The sequence below is a fragment of the Lithobates pipiens genome, unplaced genomic scaffold (genome assembly GCF_037356315.1).
Source record: "Lithobates pipiens isolate NorthernLeopardFrog02 unplaced genomic scaffold, aLitPip1_a1.2 Scaffold_13, whole genome shotgun sequence".
In the NCBI taxonomy this organism is placed as follows: Eukaryota; Metazoa; Chordata; class Amphibia; order Anura; family Ranidae; genus Lithobates; species Lithobates pipiens.
Genome location: NW_027507718.1, coordinates 504,889,469 through 504,914,485, shown reverse-complemented (window position 1 = coordinate 504,914,485; position 25,017 = coordinate 504,889,469). Strand labels below are relative to the sequence as shown.

Below are 25,017 nucleotides of genomic sequence, written 5' to 3'. Positions count from 1 at the left end.
GCGGACAGTCCCCTCGTGTGTACGCTTGTTCGTCAAACTAAGTTCCGCACATACTCAGAAAGGATTTACACGCCGAAGGTTGCATTGCAGTGTATAGGACGTTGTTTTCTAGTCCCGTTGTACGTGCCGTTCACGTCATCGCGCACGGTTTCAGCGGACTGTTCGTTCATCGTGTGTGGTCAAGTCCGTTCATGCTAATTTTGAGTGGACTGTTTCTCAAACTGTTTGACGGACAAGGTTGGGCGAACAGTCCGCGCGTGTGTACGCGGCCTTAGGGATGGCCGAATTGTGGCCAGCAGGGGCAGAAAATGTCTCGGGCACAGCATCAGTGAGAACAAATGTGGCTTCAGGGTTTGTGGTCAGTAGGAGGAGGAGTAGGGCCCGTATCAGTAGGAGGAATAGTATCCCATCATTGGTATCAGTAGAAGAAATAGTGCTCCCTTGTTGGTGTCAGTGGGCAAAATAGTGCCTCATATCATTTGGAGGAATAGTACCCCAAGGGCTGGATAAAATCTAGCAAAGGGCCACAACTGGCCCTGGGGCCTCAGTTTGGAGACCTCTGGTTTAGACCATCAGAACTGAAAAGACCATTAGACACCCGGAGTTGTATAGTACAATTTAATGCTACTTTCCAAAAAAAGAAAGAAAATCCCAAGGTTAAAAATTAAATTGTGTGTCGATTGAATTCAACTCTATCTCAGCAGAGAGGAAAAAAGAAACAGGAGGGGGTTCATAACACCAAATTATTATCGGAAATCTTATGTTGACATAACTTGAAATTAAGCCCTGTTAGAAAGCATTTTGTCCCATCTTGTAGAAATAGTTTCATATGACCATCAAGAAATAGGTTTTAGGGGGTATTAAGGTTCACAAGCACTTTAGAGGTTGAAAAAAAAGGATACCAATAAAAGCCAATGCTAAAAACGCAACTTTTTCCCCTCCTTGTCTGTTTCTGGCTTCCTCCTTGGCGTTATGTCAGAAGAATCGGTAATATGGTCTATACACACCTCCCCCTCCCCCCCCTCTTTCTCTTAAAATATATAGAAAATAGGTGTCCCAATTATGCAAATAGAGTAGGATTCATTACATTTTTGTATGCATTTTCCTACATACTATTGGGTTGTAATTTTCGGCAAGTGTGCAAATCATCTTGATTACCGGCACCGTTTAATGCTTATCATTTAGTTCTTGTCCATGTTTCGGTTATCTCGTTTCCAACGGAGAAATAATACAAGTGTCTCATCTCAGAAGCTCCTTGGTCGTCCACTAAAAAGGAGATCCATGCCAATGTTCTTGATCTCCAGCAGGCCCCACCAGGCCTTCTTCTGAAACGCGTCTGAAAGTCACTTTAGAGACTCCGAGTGTGGGTTTTTTAGATTTTTCTTGATTATTTCAAAAGACAATAAATGAAAATAAGGACTCTTAAGGTTACCATGAATGAACATAATAAAAATAGAGAAGACAAAGTTTTTCTCTCGGTTTTTATATTTTCTCTTTTAGCATAAAATACGAGGAGGCCCTTGGCCGTCTTCAGATAAAGGTCTGGAAAAATAGAGCAAGGAGTAAAGAACATCCACCGTGGAGCAGCTGTGAACTAGAAGAGGGAACCAGGGAGTTGAAAACTTCGGATTTCATTTCATCGGATCCTACTAAAAATGGCTCATCTTTTGTGGCCTGGAAAACAAAAACAAAGGCTGTTAGATACGATTAAAAAATATCGCCTAGTTTACTTACATTGAAGGTTTCGTCATGATAAATTTAGGTTATCAATATAAACAGAGGGGACAAGAAAACTGAGATTTACATTGGATTGAATGGCCATGTAGGAATACACTAATACTGGCCATACGTTAGTAGAATTTTATTCAAAATGTTTTGTTTCAAGAGAGTTTGTTCAATTTTCTAATCATTATTGAGGTCAAATCAACATTCGTTTTCGACCACAGTGGAAAAAAAATAAATTGGAAAGAGCGGGATAGAATTTATTCTTGAATGAACAAATTTCTAACAGTATATGTGATTTTATTTAGTAAATTACATTAATTCCAAAAGCATATGTAAAAAGCTAGACATGTGCAGTTCGTTTCATTCCGTATTGAAATTCGGACAAATTTTATAATATATAATAATAATAATATAATTTTATTTGGAAATTCTGATTTATGCGAATCTCCGAATTACAATAGCAACACATTTTAAATGAGTCCGAAATAATGAAACAAAAGGTCGGACGGAATTTGAATTGTTTTCTAATCAAATTCAAATTTCCGAGGAGAATAAAATAGAATAAAAATAAATAAAAAATAGAATAAAATAGAATAGAAAATAATGGAAAAGAATAGCAAAGACTAAAATAAAATAGAAAATAAAAGAATACAATGTAATAGTAAAACAGAACAGAATAGAAAATAAAAGAATATAATAGAAAAGAATAGACTAAAACAGAACAACATAGAATATAAAATAAAATAACGGAATAAAACAGAATAGACAATAAAGGAAAATAATAGCATGGACTAGAATAAAAAATAGAATAGAATAAAATAGAAAGAATAAAAACCATCTTCGGAAATCTGAATTTCAAATAGAATAATTTTCAAATTCGAATACAACGGAAATTGATAGAATAAAAAAAAATAATAGAATAGAAAAGAAAAAAGAATACAATAAAATAGAAAAAATAACCTTCTTCCGAAATTTGAATTTAAAATAGAATAAATTCAAATTAGAATAGAATAGAAAATAATAGCATTGGGTAGAAAATAAAAGAATAGAAAATAATAGACAGAACAAAATAGAATAGAAAATATAAGAACAGAATAAAGTAGAATAGATAAAATGTTTTGTTTCAAGAGAGTTTGTTCAATTTTCTAATCATTAGTGAGGTCAAATCAACCTTCGTTTTTGACCACAGTGGCAAAAAAAAAAATTTTGAAGGAGCAGGATAGAATTTATTCTTGAATGAACAAATTTCTAACAGTATATGTGATTTTATTTTGTAAATTACATTAATTCCAAAAGCATAAGTAAAAAGCTAGACATGTGCAGTTCGTTTCATTCCGTATTGAAATTCGGACACATTTTATAATATATAATAATAATAATAATAATAATCTAATTTTATTTGGAAATTCTGATTTATGCGAATCTCCGAATTACAACAGCAACACATTTTAAATGAGTCCGAAATAATGAAACAAAAGGTCGGACGGAATTTGAATTGTTTTCTAATCAAATTCAAATTTCCGAGGAGAATAAAATAGAATAAAAATAAATAAAAAATAGAATAAAATAGAATAGAAAATAATGGAAAAGAATAGCAAAGACTAAAATAAAATAGAAAATAAAAGAATACAATGTAATAGTAAAACAGAACAGAATAGAAAATAAAAGAATATAATAGAAAAGAATAGACTAAAACAGAACAACATAGAATATAAAATAAAATAACGGAATAAAACAGAATAGACAATAAAGGAAAATAATAGCATGGACTAGAATAAAAAATAGAATAGAATAAAATAGAAAGAATAAAAACCATCTTCGGAAATCTGAATTTCAAATAGAATAATTTTCAAATTCGAATACAACGGAAATTGATAGAATAAAAAAAAATAATAGAATAGAAAAGAAAAAAGAATACAATAAAATAGAAAAAATAACCTTCTTCCGAAATTTGAATTTAAAATAGAATAAATTCAAATTAGAATAGAATAGAAAATAATAGCATTGGGTAGAAAATAAAAGAATAGAAAATAATAGACAGAACAAAATAGAATAGAAAATATAAGAACAGAATAAAGTAGAATAGATAAAATGTTTTGTTTCAAGAGAGTTTGTTCAATTTTCTAATCATTAGTGAGGTCAAATCAACCTTCGTTTTTGACCACAGTGGCAAAAAAAAATTTTTTGAAGGAGCAGGATAGAATTTATTCTTGAATGAACAAATTTCTAACAGTATATGTGATTTTATTCTGTAAATTACATTAATTCCAAAAGCATATGTAAAAAGCTAGACATGTGCAGTTTGTTTCATTCCGTATTGAAATTCGGACAAATTTTATAATATATAATAATAATAATAATATAATTTTATTTGGAAATTCTGATTTATGCGAATCTCCGAATTACAACAGCAACACATTTTAAATGAGTCCGAAATAATGAAACAAAAGGTCGGACGGAATTTGAATTGTTTTCTAATCAAATTCAAATTTCTGAAGAGAATAAAATAGAATAAAAATAAATAAAAAATTGAATAAAATAGAATAGAAAATAATGGAAAAGAATAGCAAAGACTAAAATGAAATAGAAAATAAAAGAATACAATGTAATAGTAAAACAGAACAGAATAGAAAATAAAGGGATAGAATAGAAAATAAAAGAATATAATAGAAAAGAATATACTAAAACAGAACATAGAATATAAAATAAAATAACAGAATAAAACAGAATAGACAATAAAGGAAAATAATAGCATGGACTAGAATAAAAAATAGAATAGAATAAAATAGAAAGAATAAAAACCATCTTCGGAAATCTGAATTTCAAATAGAATAATTTTCAAATTCGAATACAACGGAAAATGATAGAATAAAAAAAAATAATAGAATAGAAAAGAAAAAAGAATACAATAAAATAGAAAAAATAACCTTCTTCCGAAATTTGAATTTAAAATAGAATACATTTAAATTAGAATAGAATAGAAAATAATAGCATTGGGTAGAAAATAAAAGAATAGAAAATAATAGACAGAACAAAATAGAATAGAAAATAAAAGAACAGAATAAAGTAGAATAGATAAAATGTTTTGTTTCAAGAGAGTTTGTTCAATTTTCTAATCATTAGTGAGGTCAAATCAACCTTCGTTTTTGACCACAGTGGCAAAAAAAAAATTTTTTTGAAGGAGCAGGATAGAATTTATTCTTGAATGAACAAATTTCTAACAGTATATGTGATTTTATTCTGTAAATTACATTAATTCCAAAAGCATATGTAAAAAGCTAGACATGTGCAGTTCATTTCATTCCGTATTGAAATTCGGAAAATACATTTTTCGTTATTCGGATGTATCCGAATCTCCGAATTACAATAGCAACACATTTTAAATGAGTCTGAAATAATGAAACAAAAGGTCGGATGGAATTTGAATTGTTTTCTAATCAAATTCAAATTTCCGAGGAGAATAAAATAGAATAAAAATAAATAAAAATAGAATGAATTAGAATAGAAAATAACGGAAAAGAATAGCAAAGACTAGAATAAAATAAAATAGAAAATACAAGAATACAATATAATAGAGTAAAACAGAACAGAATAGAAAATAAAGGGATAGAATAGGAAATAAAAGAATAGAATAGAAAAGAATAGACTAAAACAGAACAAATTAGAAAAGAAAAGAACAGAATAAAACAGAATAGACAATAAAGGAAAAGAATGGACTAGAATAAAAAAAAATAGAATAGAATAAAATAGAAAGAATAAAACCATCTTCTGAAATCTGAATTTCAAATAGAATCATTTTCAAATTTGAATACAATGGAAAATGATAGAATAAAAAAATAGAATAGAATAGAAAAGAAAAAAGAATACAATAAAATAGAAAAAATAACCTTCTTCCGAAATTTGAATTTAAAATAGAATAAATTCAAATTAGAATAGAATAGAAAATAATAGCATTGGGTAGAAAATAAAAGAATAGAAAATAATAGACAGAACAAAATAGAATAGCAAATAAAAGAACAGAATAAAGTAGAATAGACAATAAAGGAATAGAATGGACTAGAATAAAAAACAAAATAGAATAAAATAGAAAGAATAAAACCATCTTCTGAAATCTGAATTTCAAATAGAATAATTTTCTAATTCGAAGACAATGGAAAATTATAGGATAAAAAAAAAATAGAATAGAAAAGAAAAAAAAATACAATAGACTAGAATAAAATAGAAAGAATATAACCTCCTTCCAAAATTCGAATTTTGAATAGAATAAATTCAAATTCGAATAGAATTGAAAATAATAGCATATAGTAGAAAAGAAAAGACTATAACAGAACAAAATAGAAAATAAAATAAAAGAATAGAATAAAATAGAATAGATACATCCGAATTCAGAAATTCGGATGTATCCCAATCTCCGATCTACAACAGCAACACATTTAAATGAATCTGAAATAATGAAACAAAATGTCGAACAAAATTTGAATAGTTTTCTAATCGACTTCAAATTTCCGAAGAGAATAAAATAGAATAGCAAATAATGGAATAGCATAGCATAGAATAGAAAAAAGTTGAATAGAAAATAAAAGAATAAAATATAATAGAGTAAAACAGAACAGAATGGAAAATAAAAGGATAGAATAGCAAATAAAAGAATAGAATAGAAAAGAATACACTAAAACAGAACAAATTAGAATAGAAAATAAAAGAACAGAAAAAAATAGAATAGACAATAAAGGAAAAGAATAGAATGGAATAGAATAAAATAGAAAGAATAAAAACATCTTCTGAAATCCGAATTTCAAATAGAATCATTTTCAAATTTGAATACAACAGAAAATGATAGGATAAAAAAAATAATAGATTAGAAAAGAAAAAAGAATACAATAGAACAGAATAAAATAGAAAGAATATAACCTTCTGGCAAAATTTTAATTTAGAATAGAATAAATTCAAATTTGAATAGAATAGAAAATAACAGCATAGAGCAGAAAATAAGAGAATAGGAAATAATAGATTAAAACAGAACAAAAGAGAATAGAAAATAAAAGAACGGAATAAAATAGAATAGACAATAAAAGAATGGACTAGAATACAAACTAGAATAGAATAAAATAGAAAGAATAAAACAATATTCTGAAATCCAAATTTCAAATAGAATAATTTTCTAATTCTAATTCTAAATGGAAAATGATAGGATAAAAAAATAATAGAATAGAAAAGAAAAAAAGAATACAATAGAATAGAATAAAATAGAAAGAATATAACCTTCTTCTGAAATTTGAATAGAAAAAAATGCAAATTAGAATAGAATAGAAAATAATAGCAACGAATAGAAAAAAAAAATAGAATAACAAAAAAACAATAGAATAAATATAACCATCTTCCAAAATTCTAGTTTCAAATAGGATACATTTGATTTTGATTTTTTGAATTCGGTCGAATTGAGTTCAATTTGACCATAATCAGAAAATTCAAATCAACTTGAACAAAACAAATTCCGAAAATGAATTAAACATATTTAACTAAACAGCTAACTTAATGCAAATAAGGAATCAAAACAATGTTTTTTCATTCTGCACTTGTCTATTCAAAGCATACTCAAATTTGAAATACTTTTGAATGACATTCAATGTACTGATATTTGTTCGAAAATCTTTCCTTACTGTAAGGCAAGCTTTCCAGTGGCAGAGGAATGTCTTGCCCACCTAGAATTTACACTAATAGAACTATTGCAACATCTGTGTTTTTTGCTTTTACATTTTTCTCTGTAAAGTTTTCTTCCTCCCAATTACCTTGGTGGGCTGAACACGGACAGTGAAACTCTCTCTGACTGCGGGAACAGAAGCATTACTGTACTTCTCTTCCTTGTGTTGTGGAGTCGTAGGGGGTACTGATGGATTCACCGCTGGATTTAAATTGGTCCCATTGCCAAAAGCATGTATAGCATTTTCTGAAACACAAGTGACAACATTAAGTAAATGATCCACCAAGCGTGTTCGGGGGTTAGTGATGTGGCTGACACAATGAATGCTTAGTACAAAATTGAACAATAAAGTAAGGGTTATGATATGGCCAAAGGTTTGTGGACACCCAACCATCACATCTATATGAGTTTGTTGAACATCACATTTCGAAACCGTAAGCATTATTATGGAGTTGCCCGTCCATCTCTCATTGTTGGCTATAGCAGCCTCCATTCTTCTGGGAAAACTTTCCACCGATTTTGGAGTGTGCCTGTAAGAATTTGTGCCAAAAGAGCATTTATAAAGGCAAGTAATCTGGTTCCTCTTAATACCCGGTCCAGGTTGTAGGTGTCCAGAAGACACAGTTCTGAATTTTATGTTATGCCTTCTTTTTAATGTTTGTTTGTGAGTATGACTCTTGCTTTTATTATTTAAATAAATTTGATCTTTGGTAATGTGCAAGGTCGGTGTGCCCCCCCTGTTTCAGCTCTAAGGACACCCATTGTTTTGAGGAGGGCAGCAAGACCTTTGACTTCCCATATTCTATCCAAAGGGTTGGCTACACCACTTACATATGGACTAAGCTCCCGAGCGCAGGATATTGTTGTGTGTTGGTTGGACAAGAATCAGCATTTCAATTGATAACATTACTTGGTAATCCTCCACTGACCAACTATATAATGGAGGTAGGTTTGTGTTTGTGTTTTAGGATTCTGTAGCTTGTGTTATGGCGCTTTCTTCAGTAGTGGCAAGTAAATATAAATGCTCACAACACAAAGTGTTCTTTAATGTAGATATTATCCTAACACTTAACCCAACTCTTCTTTTACACAATATTCTTCTTTCTTTATTGAAATAATGCTTATACAAATTTTGAATTTTTTCGCACTAGCCTGTACAGTTTTAGATATCTTTTCATGTTTTAGATGCTCTGTGATTGCTTTGATAACAACGCCTGTTATTAGCAAAGCTAAGTAGCTTTAGTTGAAATATTATTACGTAGGTGATGACTTATAAGTAGAGACTACTCAGTTATCATCCAGCTGATGCTTCAATCAGACATAGAAATGCCTTAGATGGCATCTGCTATGCTGTCTCCTAAACTTAGCCTTGACCCAACTCTTAACCTAACTCTGAAAAGCTGTTTTTAGTTTGTAACTTTCCCCCTTCAGTTAACACTTAAACTCAAAGATGTAACACTTAGGCAAGCCATAGATTATACAATTTTCTTTCCTTCAACCAAAGAAAATTGCTTACTCCATGGCTTGCTCAAGTGTTACATAGTTACATAGTAGGTGAGGTCGAAAAAAGACACAAGACCATCAAGTCCAACCCATGTATGTGATTATATGTCAGTATTACATTGTATATCTCTGTATTTTGCGGTCGTTCAGGTGTTACAGCTTGAGTTTAGGCATTAAGTGTAGGGGGAGCATTATGAACTAGAGATTTCAGATCGGCTTTAGTACAATCAGCCATGCTAGATGGATCAAAATTTAGCTGGTTCCACCAGTCGAACTTCGATCTTTTGTCTATGGACGGCTTTAACCCATAAACATTTTCTACCTGCTATGCTGTCTCCTAAACTTAATTGACGCAACTCTTAACCCAACTCTGAAAAGCAGTTTTTAGTTTGCAACATTCCCCCTTCAGTTAACACTTAAACTAAAAGCTGTAACACTTAGGCAAGCCGTAGCTTATACAATTTTCTTTCCTTCAACCAAAGAAAATTGCTTACTCCATGGCTTGCTCAAGTGTTACATAATAGGTGAGGTTGAAAAAAGACACAAGTCCATCAAGTCCAACCTATGTGTGTGATTATATGTCAGTATTACATTGTATGTCTCTATATGTTGCAGTCGCTCAGGTGTTACAGCTAAGTGTAGGGGGAGCATTATGAACTAGAGATTTCATATCGGCTTTAGTATAACCAGCCTTGCCATAGATGGATCAAAATGTAGCCGGTTCCACCAGCCGAATTTCGATCTTTTGTCTATGGACGGCTTTAACCCATAAACATTTTCTACCTTGGTGAGTCACTGATCTGGAACATGCTTGTTCTGAATCAATGACGCAATAAATAGTAATGACAGGATCAGGACGATGTTTCTATAGCTTGCACCATAAAAAGCAACTTAGCAATGGCAGCTCTCATGGTTCTATTTGAGCAGGACCTCAACTCTTAAAATTACCTATTCAACATAAGCTTGCAACCTAGCCCCTCTAAACCCTAATGCTGACCACATACAATACTTCAGAAAATTTCAACCAACATTTAACAGCAAAAACAATGAAACCTATGAATGCAAACTTTCCCTTTTTAGGGACACCCTGAAAGTGATCTGAAGTGTTGGTGGAAGGTTGCCTTGATCTATACAGTTATTTTTGCAAATTAAGAACAATATCCCAGCACTGACACAGAAGGGAGGACTGAGCTGGGGGCGTTTCCCATTGGGCCACTAAAAATAATAATGTCATGTATAATAGTAATGTATAATGTTGCCCTGAGTGGAGATATTCCCCCATTCACAAATCAGTCAGTGTGTGACCCAGGGGCGGATTGACAACTCATGGGGCCCCCGGGCAATAGGAGATTATGGGGCCCCCAGGCAATCAGAGATTATGGGCCCACACAATATACACAAACACACACACAGTATACAATCACACAGTATACACAGACATGTTTCTATTGGCTGAGAAGGTACTGGAGAGGTGGGGCAGCTATAATCTTGGTATTTTTAGACCCAAAGGATGTCGGTAAGGGACATTTCAGAGACAGATGTAAATAAAACACAGATTTTTACATACTGTCCCTGGTTTTACTGAGGCTGGTAACCCTGATGGGGCCCCCTAGTGGCCCGGGGCCCTCAGGCAGTATCCAAGTAGCCAAATGGTCAGTCTGCCCCTGGTGGGACCTGTTGCTACATAGCTATCTTCCCCCTGTTCAGATCTGTGATCGTACTGGAAAGGGAAGTCTTCCAACATCAACTCCCTGGCTTTGAGATGTTGGATCACAGAATGCCAATAGCCACAAAGGAAATCATCTCAAAGAATTTTCTCCTTTACATCCATCCCTTACAATCCCCATCTTTTAGCATTTGTATCTAGGTGAAAAGGTTTTGTTGTAATCCATATTCTCAAAGACAACACGCGTCCTTCACTGTAGCCACCAATCATTGCAGAACCATTACACACTTGTGCACAGTGCACTTTATTTAGCTGCCATTAAATAGAGAGACGGTAGTGGTTACCTCCGAGGCCAAAAGTTCCCTGTCTTCCCCTGCTGACATCTCCCAGTTTGATCCAATGGGCTCCCTTCTATTAGGTGCTATCATGTTGCCACACGGTGCCTGCTTTGTATAATGAGTTTCCTGTCCTTTAACCATCGCAACAAATAAAACCACCATTAGTCACCCTCTTTTGCCTTCAGTGACTGCTTATAAGGACTAACTGGTCTTAAAACAAATTTCCCTAAGGGTAGTTTCACACTATAGTTTGGCCACAGCAGGGGTGCAAGGCAGTGTACTCGCAGGCTTTGTGCATGTTACCTGCGCTTTCCCATAGACTTCTATTAGAGCGCATATTTTTGGTGCGTTTTCTGAAAGCACACCAAAGTCCTACAAGCTGCATCTTTGGTGCACTTTCACAAAAAGGCACCAAAAACACGCTGTGATCTAATAGAAGTCTATTGGAAAGTGCAGATACCTTGAAACTGTCTTTATTGTTAATTTTAAAATTTTCTATACAGGTGTACATACAGTCTCTCGCAAAAGTAAGTACACCCCTCACATTTTTGTAACTATTTTTACTCACTACTTTACATTGTAGCAAAGTGTCATTTCTTCAGTGTTGTCACATGAAAAGATATAATAAAATATTTACAAAAATGTGAGGGGTGTACTCACTTTTGTCAGATACTGTATGTATGGCTGTTGTTTAACAGCCCTCTCACATAATGTCCCCTTTTTTTTGTTTTAGGTTAATCGATCTCAGAGGCTAGCTTAAAATAAAGTTTTGTGCCTTGCAAGCTTGATTAGATGTTCAGATACCAGAACTGAATGAACACAGCTCGCTGCTGATTGCTGCAGCCATTAAGGAGGCCAATGACTGAATCACAAAGGCCAAAGAGAAGCATTAATCTTCCTTCTTCCAAGACCAAATCAAAGAGCATGAGGGGCTTCTGTACAGCTGCTGTCTACTTGCAGAGTGTTAGCTGATAACGTCACACTGAAAACTTTTTGCAACCATGTTATTTTGCCGATTTCCTATGAGCCCAGTCTGTTGTTTTCATGCCCCCTAGGGCATGCGGCATCACCAGGCTGGACTCACCTGCACTCCACGACTAAAGTTGGTCATACACTAGTAGATTTTTTTTTAATGCTGTTTAAGCATCAGACTGGTGGTGTGGCTGCACAGGGGAACACAGACATCCCTGGCTTGGTTTGATTGCGGTGGCAGTGTTTGGGAGTTGGATAGCCGAAGTGCCTTCTCCCCTCCTCCACGTATTGTCTATTAACAGAGAACCAAAACTTGGAATTCCTTATACCAGCTGTGACATCTGTGGTTTCGGATACGCTCTTTGTGCACTGCCTGGTGGCCGAATCCCCGATACCCCCCAGCCGGCATGCTCTAATACATGGATTGGATCTCTGGTGGCAAGTTCTCCAGTCGTTTTCCCAGTTTTAACACATTAGATGCTCTCTGAAATTTGATGTACAACCTTACACGATAATGATATACATCACAGCACCAGCCCCTGAGGAAGAGGTTTTATTCTTAAATTACCTCGAAACGCGTCGGACCTTGTTGTTTCAAATTTCACTGCCTATGACTTATTAGAGTAGTGTTATGATCTATACTGTGTCTGTACTCATTCTCATGAGCTTTTTTGTACATCTTGTAGTGTTGCATCCTGATATATTTTTATTGCTACGTAGATTTTAATAATTTTTCTAACAAAATTGTTATTTTGATATAATTTCCGCAAGACTCCTGCCTTTCAAAGTCCCACTAAGAGGAAAAACTGGTTCTATATACTTGTTATTAGGGATGTGGGCAGGTAGTCTTTCTCTGCTCAGTTTTTGGTACTTCTAATATAATTATATTTGTTTTTTTTTAATGGATAGTGAGGTCAAATTGGCCTTTGTTCTCGACCAAAATGACAAAAAAATTGGAAGGAACCGGATCAAAGATCTTTCTTGAATGAACATAACAGTGAATGTGGTTTTTGTTTGGGAAATTACATTATACTTCAAAATTGAATGTTAAAACTAAACACTATTTTGAAGTACGAACAACATTTGTCCAGTCATCAGATGTATTAAGTATTTTTGTACAAATGTTCATTAAAAAATCTACTAGTGTATAGGCAGAGGTTGATCCCCTAACAACCTCTGGAGGAACCCTAGGGTTCCACCAAACCCGTGTTGAGAATGGCTGCTTGAGCCCTTGTACACATGGTTGGAGATTCCGACGGAATGTGTCCTATCGGACCGTTTTGCTGGATATTCCGACTGTGTGTGGTCTGCATCGGACTGTTTCCGTCTGAATATCCGACGGACCAACTTTTCCAACTTGCCGGTAAAATTTTCCTCCAAAATGCTCCTATCGGACATACTCCGATCCTGTGCAGCCTACTCAAAGTGCCACGCATGCTCAGATCAAATTCCTAGACCAAAGCTATTGGCTACTAGCCTGAACGTAGTCCCGTCGTAATGAAATAACGTCATCACGTTATGTACAATCGGATTTTCCGACAACTTAGTCCGACCATGTGTATGCAACATCACTTCTGGACCTCTTCCGGAATTAATCCGTCGGAATTACTCCGACGGATTTGGTTGTCGGAATCTCCGACCGCGTGTACAAGGGCTTAGAGTTAGCCTGGAGTGGGTTTTAAAGTTTTCCAGTAAAACGACTTTAGAAAGTGATTCTAAAGGTTTTATTTTTTTTCTTTCATGAACAAACATGTTATACTTACCTGCTCTGTGTAATGGTTTTGCACAGAACAACCCTGATCCTCTTTTTTTTGGGTCCCCTGCCTGCGATTCAGGCTCCTTCTCTCTGCCGAGTATCCCCAGTAGCAAGCCTCTTGCTATAGGGGCACTTGGGTAGCCTCATTCCTGAGCCATGCTCCTGTAAATTGATATTGTCCATTCACACACAGAGGGCAGCTCGGTCTCTCCCTTGGCTGGAGGGGGGCTGCACCTAGAAGTTTTTTTTTTTTTTTCCAATCTGTGCCTTGAGGTAAAAGTGCCTTTAGAACCACTTTATTGTTAAAGGTCAGTACAATAAATAACATTGAGAATGGATGAACTTTTCGCTTTTTATATTGACAACTTGCACAATTTTAAACCAAATTGGCCATATCGTTTCATCTCTCTTCTGCAGGTACCTTAAAATCTTGACTCTAATTCACGCACCCTCTTCTATATACAGTTCTTGAACATAATGGGGTTGTTTTACTAAATGCAAATAGACTGTTCACGTTGCAAGGGCAATTGCATTTTGCAATAGAATTTGCCCCATAGCTTAAATTGCATTGCAACGGCCTTTCCTCAGCTCAGGCTCTCTTCTTTTCATCATCAAGTGTTTTTCTTTTTGTACTTTCTTTCCCTCCTTTCTTCTTTCCTTTTTTAGGGATCTCTTCTCCCAAGTCCCTCTCCTTGTAGGTGTTTTCTTTGCTTATTATTTCTACAACACTGTTCTCTATTGTCAAGCTGGAACCCATCACGTGCCTATCATTTGGTGGTGTGGGTGTCCATGACTCCAGTCAGGTATGGTATATGCATAATTACATTGGTCCAAGCTGGACCAGTGTAACTTTGGATAAAATGTCCATACCTGGAATTCTTTAATAATCACACTTCACATGAATCAGTAGGACAATGCCCTGTCAATTCTCTCTTGCCATTAATAAAAAAATCCAATTACTTATCTGATCCAAAGTCTAGGTAAGTTAGATCACTGCCTGGTAGACTTGCTGTAAGATTAGAGCCAGGGTCAGCAACCCGTTGATCATGGGAAGGTTATAGGTATATCGTGACCCTTCCTTGCCAACCTCTGAAACCTGCACAGGAGTGGTGGCGAGGGTGGAATTTACCGGGAACTGATCCCTATTTTCTATTTAGTTAGGTCTTGCTAGTGAATTTCTTTTAAAAAAAAAGGGAGCCAAACCCCTGTAATCCTTGATCACTTTCATGTTGTTCATGTAGATCCCCAACTCTCAAAGATTGCTTACCCCTGGATTAAAGGATCATGGCACACATAGGAAGCACATCCTGCATGTACTGAATATATAAGATGTTCTGTCTTATAGTTTTTCAATCAATTTTTTGAGTAAATGATTATACAGTATATACAGTATTTTATATATAGGACAAAATGCAAAAATGTATAATAAAAAGGCTTACGGAGGCAGATGTTGTTGGTGAAATAGTGCAGAAAGTTCTCGCACTCCTCCTGCCGGTTTCCACTTGTGTTACAGGTACACCAGGGGGCGACACTTGAGGATGAATTGTCCACATAATTTGGAGTAATTGGGCTGCCTGAGGAGGAGACGAACACAAAGCTTAAAATCAAACATCACATCTGTCCAACTAGGAATCCCATTCGTCCATTCACAGCCCTTTAATACAAGGGTCCTCCTAAAGGATGAATTTATTATAAATGACCTTTTTCAATATATACAGTATGTGAGTAACGAAGAACCTTGCAGAACTCTTCTGGACCAGTGTAACTCAACTCCAGCCAAAACTTTCATTTTTACAGGGTATTATTTCTTTTAGCGACAGGAAGTGAGGGGACACTGTTCCCATTTGATCCAAAGCTGATAATTAAACATTTTGGCTGGAGTTAGGCAACAATATACTCACATTCAGTTTTACCTTAAAGACCATTCATAAATTATACAAAAAAAAACAGGACAGACTTGTTACCAGGCATAATCCACACATAGGTCATAAAATATAGAAAATACACTCTGTAGGCCTTATAACTTTGAGGCATACTCATAGAATTCGAGATATTTTAAAGTATTTTAACGTATAGAAAGTTTAGTAAATTCCCCACTGGGCCGTTTCAAACAGTAGTTTTCAACCTTAGTGAAACCAGGGTCTTGTAAATCTTCCAAAACCTTCCACGTCGCAAGAGTGAAAAAAATTTAAAATAAATTACTCACACACTCAAAGTATAGGAACACTGGAAATGTCAGAGGTGTCCTCAGAAGAAGCAATAAAAGGAAATCTTCTAATGAGGATACCTATTTCAGGGACAAGTGTCCAACAGGGGAATTCCCCTCACTTTGGCTGCAGCCCAGCAGGTGGGAAGTCACAGTCCCGTTTTTGACAACCACTGCTTTAAAGTCTGGTTGTGACTCCTCTCAACATGCCCTGGCCCACCTTCCCCCTACAGTTATTTTGATCAGTTTTGCTTCAGTTGTCCAAAAGTGGTTGAAAGGAAAAAAAACAACATCATAGTTTTGAGGTTGGTGCTGCCCTCAACACAGTTCCTCTAGTACCACTGTGGAAAGCATAGGCCCGTCTATACCATAACAAAAGCAGGAACCTCAAGGCTAATTTGGAGACTCTGCATGGGATGGGCTAGGGGATTGTGCCATAGTAAAGTACAGGACAGGGAGAACTTCTAGGCAAACATAGTTTACTTTCAAATAAAGGTCCTATGGGGAACCCAATGGTCTCTTCTGTTACTGTTAAGAAAAACAAGTTAAAGTGGACCTTCACCAATAGATATGACTTCCTTCGCTCAACCTCCTTCCCCTTTCCACTTACACAACTGCTATTTGTTTATTAATAAGTATTTAACAAATAAAATTTTACTTTTTACTTCCTCCTTCCTCGCCTAGGCAAGGATGACCTGTCCAGCATGCATATCTTACCTATGTGCAGACACAATATTGATCTATAAGACCTGGTAGAGCCCCATGGCATGTCTGGGAATGCACGGACATTGGTTCAAGATAGTGGAACTGGAGCAGAGTTAGAAAGAAGAACTTTAGGCTGGAAGATGGACAATGCTGGACTACATGGACTAGTATGATTTTTTTTCCCATACAGGAATAATTACCAGGAAGTAAAAATTTTATTTGCCGTTGACGTGGACTGAAGTTGCTCTTTAAAGTGTTACTAAACCCAGGAACCTGCATTCACTATATCTGGTCTCCCAGACCAGATATGGAACATGGAAAATGTATTATTTTAGTAACATATAAACTGCTAAATACCTTTTCTCATCAGCAGTATATAGCAGTCTTGTGACTTCAATCAGTGTCTGGTTAAAGCTTGTAGGAGGAGTTTTCATTCTCCTTTGACTGTCCTTGGAAGCTACAAAGGATCACTGACCCTCTATCTGGACAGTGCTGATCACATGCACCCTCCTCCCCCAAAGAAACTCTTTAGAAATACACACCAAACTGAGCATGTGCAGCTTGCCCCCAAGGCTCTGTACTATCAAGAAATGAATTGGGGGCTGTGGAAGAAAGAGAGGATTAGAGAAGACAGGATTAAACAGCCATTTTACACAAAGTGCAGGAGTAACCCCTTAGGTTCCACAGTGAGTTTAACAAGCATGCTTTACTGCATATACAGGCTGATTTTACTGTTGTGGGTTTAGTAACACTTTAAGTTTGAACAAAACTACCATTCTTGTATACATGTCCAGTAAGGAGAGACAGCTGACAAAGAGCAGACTATTCAGTGTGTCTCACTGCTCCATGGTCTAACTATAGCTATACAAGGCTTTCTATAAAAGACTGGGCAAGTGCTATGGGGCCCAAAAGCACTGTTTGGCTATAGATTTATTTACGTGAGTATGGATAACATTTGGCAAATGCATTTGGAAAAATGTGATGTATATCTAGCTAGGGAATCTCTGTTTACTACAATAAAATAACTTAATATTCTGTATTACTGAAGGAAAGGATTTTGAGGCCGCGTACACACGCGCGGACTGTTTGCCCAACCTTGTTCGTCAAACAGTTTCGGCAAACAGTCCGCTCAAAATTTGCATGAGCGGACTTGCCCACACACGAGCGGACTGTTTGACGAACAAGGTTGGGCAAACAGTTCGCTCAACTTTTGAAATGAACGGACTCGCCCACGTAAGGAGGAGGCAAATCCGCCCATTTCGAGCGCGTGTACAGGTAGGCGGGGCCCGCGAAGGAGACGTCGCGGGCTCCGCCGCCTGGAATGGGCTTAAAGGGGAACCCCAACGCCGAAAAAAATCGGCGTGGGGGTTCCCCCAAAGTCCACACCAGACCCTTGTCCGAGCACGCTACCCGGCCGGCCAGGAAAGGGGGGCGAGCGAGCGCGCCCCCCCTCCTGAGCCGTACCAGGCCGCGTGCCCTCAACATGGGGGGGTGCCTTGGGGAAGGGGGGGCCGCGCGGCCCCCCCACCCCAAAGCACCTTGTCCCCATGTTGATGAGGACAAGGGCCTCTTCCCGACAACCCTGGCCGTTGGTTGTCGGGGTCTGCGGGCGGGGGGCTTATCGGAATCCGGGAGCCCCCTTTAAGAAGGGGGCCCCCGGATACCGGCCCCCCACCCTATGTGAATGAGTATGGGGTACAATGTACCCCTACCCATTCACCTGTGAAATAAAGTACAAAAAAAAACACAACACAGGGAAAAAATATTTTATTGCACAGCTCCGGGGGTCTTCCGTCTTCGGGGGTCTTCTCGCCGGACTCCTCCGCTATCTGTGTGTAGCTCTTTTACTAGCGGAGGAGTCCGGCTTTCTTCCTCCCCGCCGCCGGCCTCTTCTCCCGACTTCGGGGGTCTTGTCCCCCTCTTCGGTTCTTCTGCCGGGCCACCGCGCCTTCTTGTAGCTCTTTTACAGGCGGTGGCCCGGTCTTCTGTCGCCGCTGTCGTCGTCGCCGCCGCCGCCGCCGCCTTCCGTTCTTGTTCTTCTTCTTGTTCTTCTTCTTCTTCTCCTGGAGATGTTGACTCGACGATCTCTCCGGCCGGAATGCCAGGGACACGCTCCGCTGCCACTTATATAGTGACAATGGGGCGGTGTCACATGGTATATGTCACATGGGTTGGTCACATGGGTTGATGTCACATGGGGACTATGACATCGTAAGGGGGCGGGGTCACCATGTGACCAACCCATGTGACATATACCATGTGACACCGCCCCATTGTCACTATATAAGTGACCGCACAGCGCGGCTCTGGCATTCCGGCCGGAGAGATCGTCGAGTCAACATCTCCAGGGGAAGAAGAAGAAGAACAAGAACGGAAGGCGGCGGCGGCGGCGACGACGACGACAGCGGCGACAGAAGACCGGGCCACCGCCTGTAAAAGAGCTACAAGAAGGCGCGGTGGCCCGGCAGAAGAACCGAAGAGGGGGACAAGACCCCCGAAGTCGGGAGAAGAGGCCGGCGGCGGGGAGGAAGAAAGCCGGACTCCTCCGCTAGTAAAAGAGCTACACACAGATAGCGGAGGAGTCCGGCGAGAAGACCCCCGAAGACGGAAGACCCCCGGAGCTGTGCAATAAAATATTTTTTCCCTGTGTTGTGTTTTTTTTTGTACTTTATTTCACAGGTGAATGGGTAGGGGTACATTGTACCCCATACTCATTCACATAGGGTGGGGGGCCGGTATCCGGGGGCCCCCTTCTTAAAGGGGGCTCCCGGATTCCGATAAGCCCCCCGCCCGCAGACCCCGACAACCAACGGCCAGGGTTGTCGGGAAGAGGCCCTTGTCCTCATCAACATGGGGACAAGGTGCTTTGGGGTGGGGGGGCCGCGCGGCCCCCCCTTCCCCAAGGCATCCCCCCATGTTGAGGGCACGCGGCCTGGTACGGCTCAGGAGGGGGGGCGCGCTCGCTCGCCCCCCTTTCCTGGCCGGCCGGGTAGCGTGCTCGGACAAGGGTCTGGTGTGGACTTTGGGGGAACCCCCACGCCGATTTTTTTCGGCGTTGGGGTTCCCCTTTAAGCCCATTCCAGGCGGCGGAGCCCGCGACGTCTCCTTCGCGGGCCCCGCCTACCTGTACACGCGCTCGAAATGGGCAGACTTTCCGAGCGGGAACAGTCCGCTCATTTCGAAAGTACAGCGGACAAGCCCACACACGGGCGGACTGTTCGCTCAAACACAGTTTCAGCGGACAGTTTTTCGGAATTTCCGAAAGACTTTGTCCGTCCAACTGTCCGCTGAAACTGTCCGCTGAAAGCCCACACACGAGCGGACTGTCCGCCCAAACACTGTTCAGCGGACAAGGTTGGGCGAACAGTCCGCCCGTGTGTACGCGGCCTGAGAAGGGGATTAGAAAAAAAGGGGGGCCCTCAATGATTTTACTATGTAGATACAGCCTTGGCTGTGAATCACCTTCATTGTCGATTTGTGCCAGAGCTGGAAAGCTCATTTGTTAAAAAACTGTCCCGTAGTTCAAGCCCCAACTGCTAACTGGGGTTGTTGCCAGCACCAGCTGTGACAGGGAGAGGCCGGTGCGGTTTATGACACGCGTAAATACCATGAGACAATCTGTGTGATTCTTTCGTATGGCATGCATAAATGAAGAGGACAACGCAGCTGAGACATAGACGAGGAATGACACCAGGATCGGTCACACTGCTGTCTGCCCAAAATGAATGTTTGTTATTGACGAGGTAAAATGTCACTGTGATTTACGAAAAGCAGCCATTACACACAGGGGATGTAAAAAAAATAATGCAAACCTACATAAAAATGATCTTGTAAAGGTAAGTCATACAGGGTGATGACTCGGTAGAAGTATGTGTAAGCTCTAACTGAGGCGACACAATCAAAATATTGATATGTGAGCCATCAAAGCAACATGGGACAGTCCAAAATTTTGGTAAAAAAAATTAAGGTCAGCTCCAGCCGCAGCTTATTTTATTTGCTTTAAATACAATAGTGCAGGTTTAGAACCACTGTCATGGTGCTTCCGGTGTTCTGCGAATTCGGTAGATGGTGCTAGAACCTAGAGTAAGAAGTATGTGATAGACTTGTGTTGCTGTTACCAAAATGTTTATATTACCTCTGTGGAGCATTCCATGGATAAGTAGGTTGCTTCTGCAAACTGAAGGGTTTTCACCCTAACCCTGGGTTTTGTAGGAAAAACTTTGATTCCGGAGATTGAAGGGCCATATCATAAGGTTGTATTCAGAAAGTGGTTTATTGAGCGTAGTCATCAATGCATTTTGGGGGCCTGAAATTGCCTCCTTCATTAGGACTTAAAAAAATGTAGAGTTGACAATCTGGAAATACTGGGGTATCTATAAATTAGCTGGTGTGTGTATGTGTGCACTGCAACACAGTGCTGGTTTCTAAAATGGCAATGGTATTATTGGTGTCTATTGTGGTGACACAGAAGAAGATACCAAGCAAGATTGCAACTTTTCTCCAATCTGAAAAAATAGTGCCGGGCCGCACTTTAAAAAAATAAAAACATACATACAAACAAAAAAAAATAGCCCTATTCTGGTAGCAGAGGGAAGGAGAGGAGGGAAGTCACTCCTGAGGCTGAAGATCTGCTTTAATTAAACATTTCCTTTTAGAAGACGGATATTTGAAAGCCATCTATTTTTTAATGCAACATTTGCTCATATAAAGAAGCAGCATAAAAGCAGCAAGCATCCTATGAAGCATTACCTATAATTCCTGTGTACGCCATCAGGCAGGCGGCATAATTCTCTCGCGCACAACCAGTCACGGAGTGAGGTGAAGGCTGACAATCTAACTGGAATGCTGCTAGCCGGGACCTGAAAAAAAAAAAAGTTAACAGTGTTAAAAGGGCCCTTTTGAATTACTAGAAATTTTGACAATATTCTTATTGCTGTCAGAGACACAGATACACGATATAGCCAAAAGTGTGTGGACAAGTGACCATCACAGCTATTTAAGCTTGTTGGATATTGTGATGGACCACCTGGCACCCAGCCTCTGTGCCTCTGCCAAGATACAGCTTCCACCACTCTGGAACCAGGAACCAGGTATTATAGCTGAAGATTGCACCCAAGAACTAGATGACACTAGCTTAGGTGCAAACTGGAACTGATCCTTTATTGTAAATTCACACAGAATATATACCACACAAAAACAGATAAGGGTTTTATCACATTATTCTAAACAATGCAAACTTTAAACAGTAATATCATTAGTACACCCCATGAACAGCCAACAGCTAACAGTGATCGAATTAACAGTAAGCTAATCAATAGCTAGGCCCCCAGACTTTGATTAATCCTGGAGTGTCCATCCCAGACAATCCGGCACCAAGCCCACACATACACAAAGTACATTACACATGCTGTCAGTCAACAGTGGTGTCTCCAGCTTTTAAATTTAGGAGGAGCACATGGGGGGAGAGGGACAAAAGTAGGGGGGCCAACTACTGTATAAATTGCAATTTATATAATATATATCTCTGTATATCTATATCAAGAATAGAATGCACTCCATGGGTCTTGTTAGAAAGAGAGATGTTAGCCGAAAATTGCAGCTGCAGTCGACCACTTAGATTCAATTGTTCTTTCAATGTTAGGCTCATCAATGCCGCCTATCAGTTTCACCCATCATTGCTCTTCAATGCCGCCTACCAGTGTAGCTTATCAGTGCTGCCTATCAGTGCCCATCAATACTGCCTATCAGTGCTCAATTGCCATCAGTGCCACCTATCAGTGATCATCAATGCGGCCTATCAGTGCCCATAAGTGCAGCATATCAGTGCCCATCAATGCTGCCTATTAGTGCTCAATGCACATCAGTGCCGGCTATCAGTGCTCATCAATGCAGCCTATCAGTGCCCATCAGTGCAGCATATCAATGCCCATCAATGTTGCCTATCAGTACCCATCAGTGCCACCTATCAGTGCTCATCAATGCCACCTATCAGTTTCTCCTCATCAGTGCAGCCTTTTCTGTGGCCATCAATGAAGCCTACCAGTGCTCAACCCATCAGTGCTGCCTATCAGTGCTCATCAATGCAGCAGATATCAATGCCCATCAATGCTTCCTATCAGTGCCACATATCAGAGCTCATCAATCCCATCTATCAGTGCCCATTAGTGCCTGCTATAAGTGCAGCCTATCAGTGCTCATCAATGCTGCCTATCAGTGCCGCCTATCAGTGCTCATTAATGCCGCATATCAGTGCTCATCAATGTCACCTATCAGTGTCAATCAGTGCAGCTTAGTGCTGCCTATCAGTGCTCATCAATGTCACCTATCAGTGCCACCAATCATTGCTCATCAATGCTGCCTACCAGTGCAGCTGATCAGTGCTGCCTATCAGTGCCTCCTCATTAGTGCAGCCTATCAGTGGCCATCAACACTGCCTATCAGTGCTCAATGCTCATCAGTGCCACCTATCAGTGCTCATCAATGCAGCCTATCAGTGCCCATTAATTCTGCCTATCAGTGCCCATTAGTACCTCCTATCAGGGCTCACCAATCCCACCTATCAGTGCCCATTAGTGGCTCCTATCAGTGCTCACCAACCATTGCTCATCAATGCTGCCTACCAGTGCAGCTGATCAGTGCTGCCTATTAGTGCCACCTATCAGTGCCTCCTCATTAGTGCAGCCTATCAGTGGCCATCAACACTGCCTATCAGTGCTCAATGCCCATCAGTGCCACCTATCAGTGCTCATCAATGCAGCCTATCAGTGCCCATTAATTCTGCCCATCAGTGCCCATTAGTACCTCCTATCAGGGCTCACCAATCCCACCTATCAGTGCCCATTAGTGGCTCCTATCAGTGCTCACCAACCATTGCTCATCAATGCTGCCTACCAGTGCAGCTGATCAGTGCTGCCTATTAGTGCCACCTATCAGTGCCTCCTCATTAGTGCAGCCTATCAGTGGCCATCAACACTGCCTATCAGTGCTCAATGCTCATCAGTGCCACCTATCAGTGCTCATCAATGCAGCCTATCAGTGCCCATTAATTCTGCCTATCAGTGCCCATTAGTACCTCCTATCAGGGCTCACCAATCCCACCTATCAGTGCCCATTAGTGGCTCCTATCAGTGCTCACCAACCATTGCTCATCAATGCTGCCTACCAGTGCAGCTGATCAGTGCTGCCTATTAGTGCCACCTATCAGTGCCTCCTCATTAGTGCAGCCTATCAGTGGCCATCAACACTGCCTATCAGTGCTCAATGCCCATCAGTGCCACCTATCAGTGCTCATCAATGCAGCCTATCAGTGCCCATTAATTCTGCCCATCAGTGCCCATTAGTACCTCCTATCAGGGCTCACCAATCCCACCTATCAGTGCCCATTAGTGGCTCCTATCAGTGCTCACCAACCATTGCTCATCAATGCTGCCTACCAGTGCAGCTGATCAGTGCTGCCTATTAGTGCCACCTATCAGTGCCTCCTCATTAGTGCAGCCTATCAGTGGCCATCAACACTACCTATCAGTGCTCAATGCCCATCAGTGCCCCCTATCAGTGCTCATCAATGCAGCCTATCAGTGCCCATTAATTCTGCCTATCAGTGCCCATTAGTACCTCCTATCAGGGCTCACCAATCCCACCTATCAGTGCCCATTAGTGGCTCCTATCAGTGCTCACCAACCCAACCTTTCAGTGCCCATTAGTGCCTCCTGTCAGTGCTCACCAATCCCATCTATCAGTGCTCATGAATGCTGTCTACCTTCCAGCATGGCTCTGAGATGAGAGCGACTCTCTCATGGAACAGCTCGGAGCCTTAGAGCCAGCATTAATAGTTCTCTCTCCCCCCTTCCTATCTCGTGCGGAATGGGAGAGGAGACAGACAATCTGCTCCTTCCCCCCCCCATGACCCTCTTCTGTGTGTGCACCGCGGGAAGTCAAGTATGGAGTCAACAAGCTCACACTTCCCGCGCTGCACACACAGGAGAGGGTCAGGGGGAGAAGGAGAAAATTGTCTGTCTCATGTCCCATCCCATGCAAGACAGGAAGGAGGGGGAGGGAAAACTATCAATGCTGGCTCTGACGTAGCATCAGATGGAGGCAGAGCCAGATCCAATGCTATGTGGCTCAGTCCATCCCTGTCCCCTGCATTCCAGACTGCTCCCAGGCGCAGTGTCTGTTTCTTTAATTGGGGGGCACATGGGGGACACAGTATAATGTTGGGGGGCATGGCTCACTGTGCCCCCCCCTAGTGATGCCACTGTCCATCAGGTGTTTGATTTTCACTTGTGGAGATGGAAAACTATCAATGCCAGCTCTGAAGTCACTGGTTGCTAGATGCCACACAGCTCTAGCAACCAGGGGCCAGAAGTAGAGTCAGGTGGAGGCAGAGCTGGATTCAATGCTCAGTCCATCCCTGTCTCCTGCATTCCAGACTGCTCCCAGGCT

At 39.8% G+C, this 25,017-nt stretch overlaps 1 protein-coding gene across 1 annotated transcript in view; it reads right to left on the bottom strand.

Annotated features, from left to right (window-relative positions):
• Positions 1–604: 604 nt before the first annotated feature.
• The window catches only part of GFRA4 (GDNF family receptor alpha 4), a 667,916-nt gene continuing 643,503 nt past the window's right edge, over positions 605–25,017 (bottom strand). The window contains exons 6-9 of the mRNA XM_077478032.1: positions 21,322–21,431; positions 15,101–15,235; positions 7,515–7,672; positions 605–1,674 (exon numbers count right to left, since the gene is read on the bottom strand). Of these exons, the coding sequence (XP_077334158.1) occupies positions 1,531–1,674; positions 7,515–7,672; positions 15,101–15,235; positions 21,322–21,431 (547 nt within the window). The 3' untranslated portion in view covers positions 605–1,530. The remainder of the gene's footprint in view (positions 1,675–7,514; positions 7,673–15,100; positions 15,236–21,321; positions 21,432–25,017) is intronic.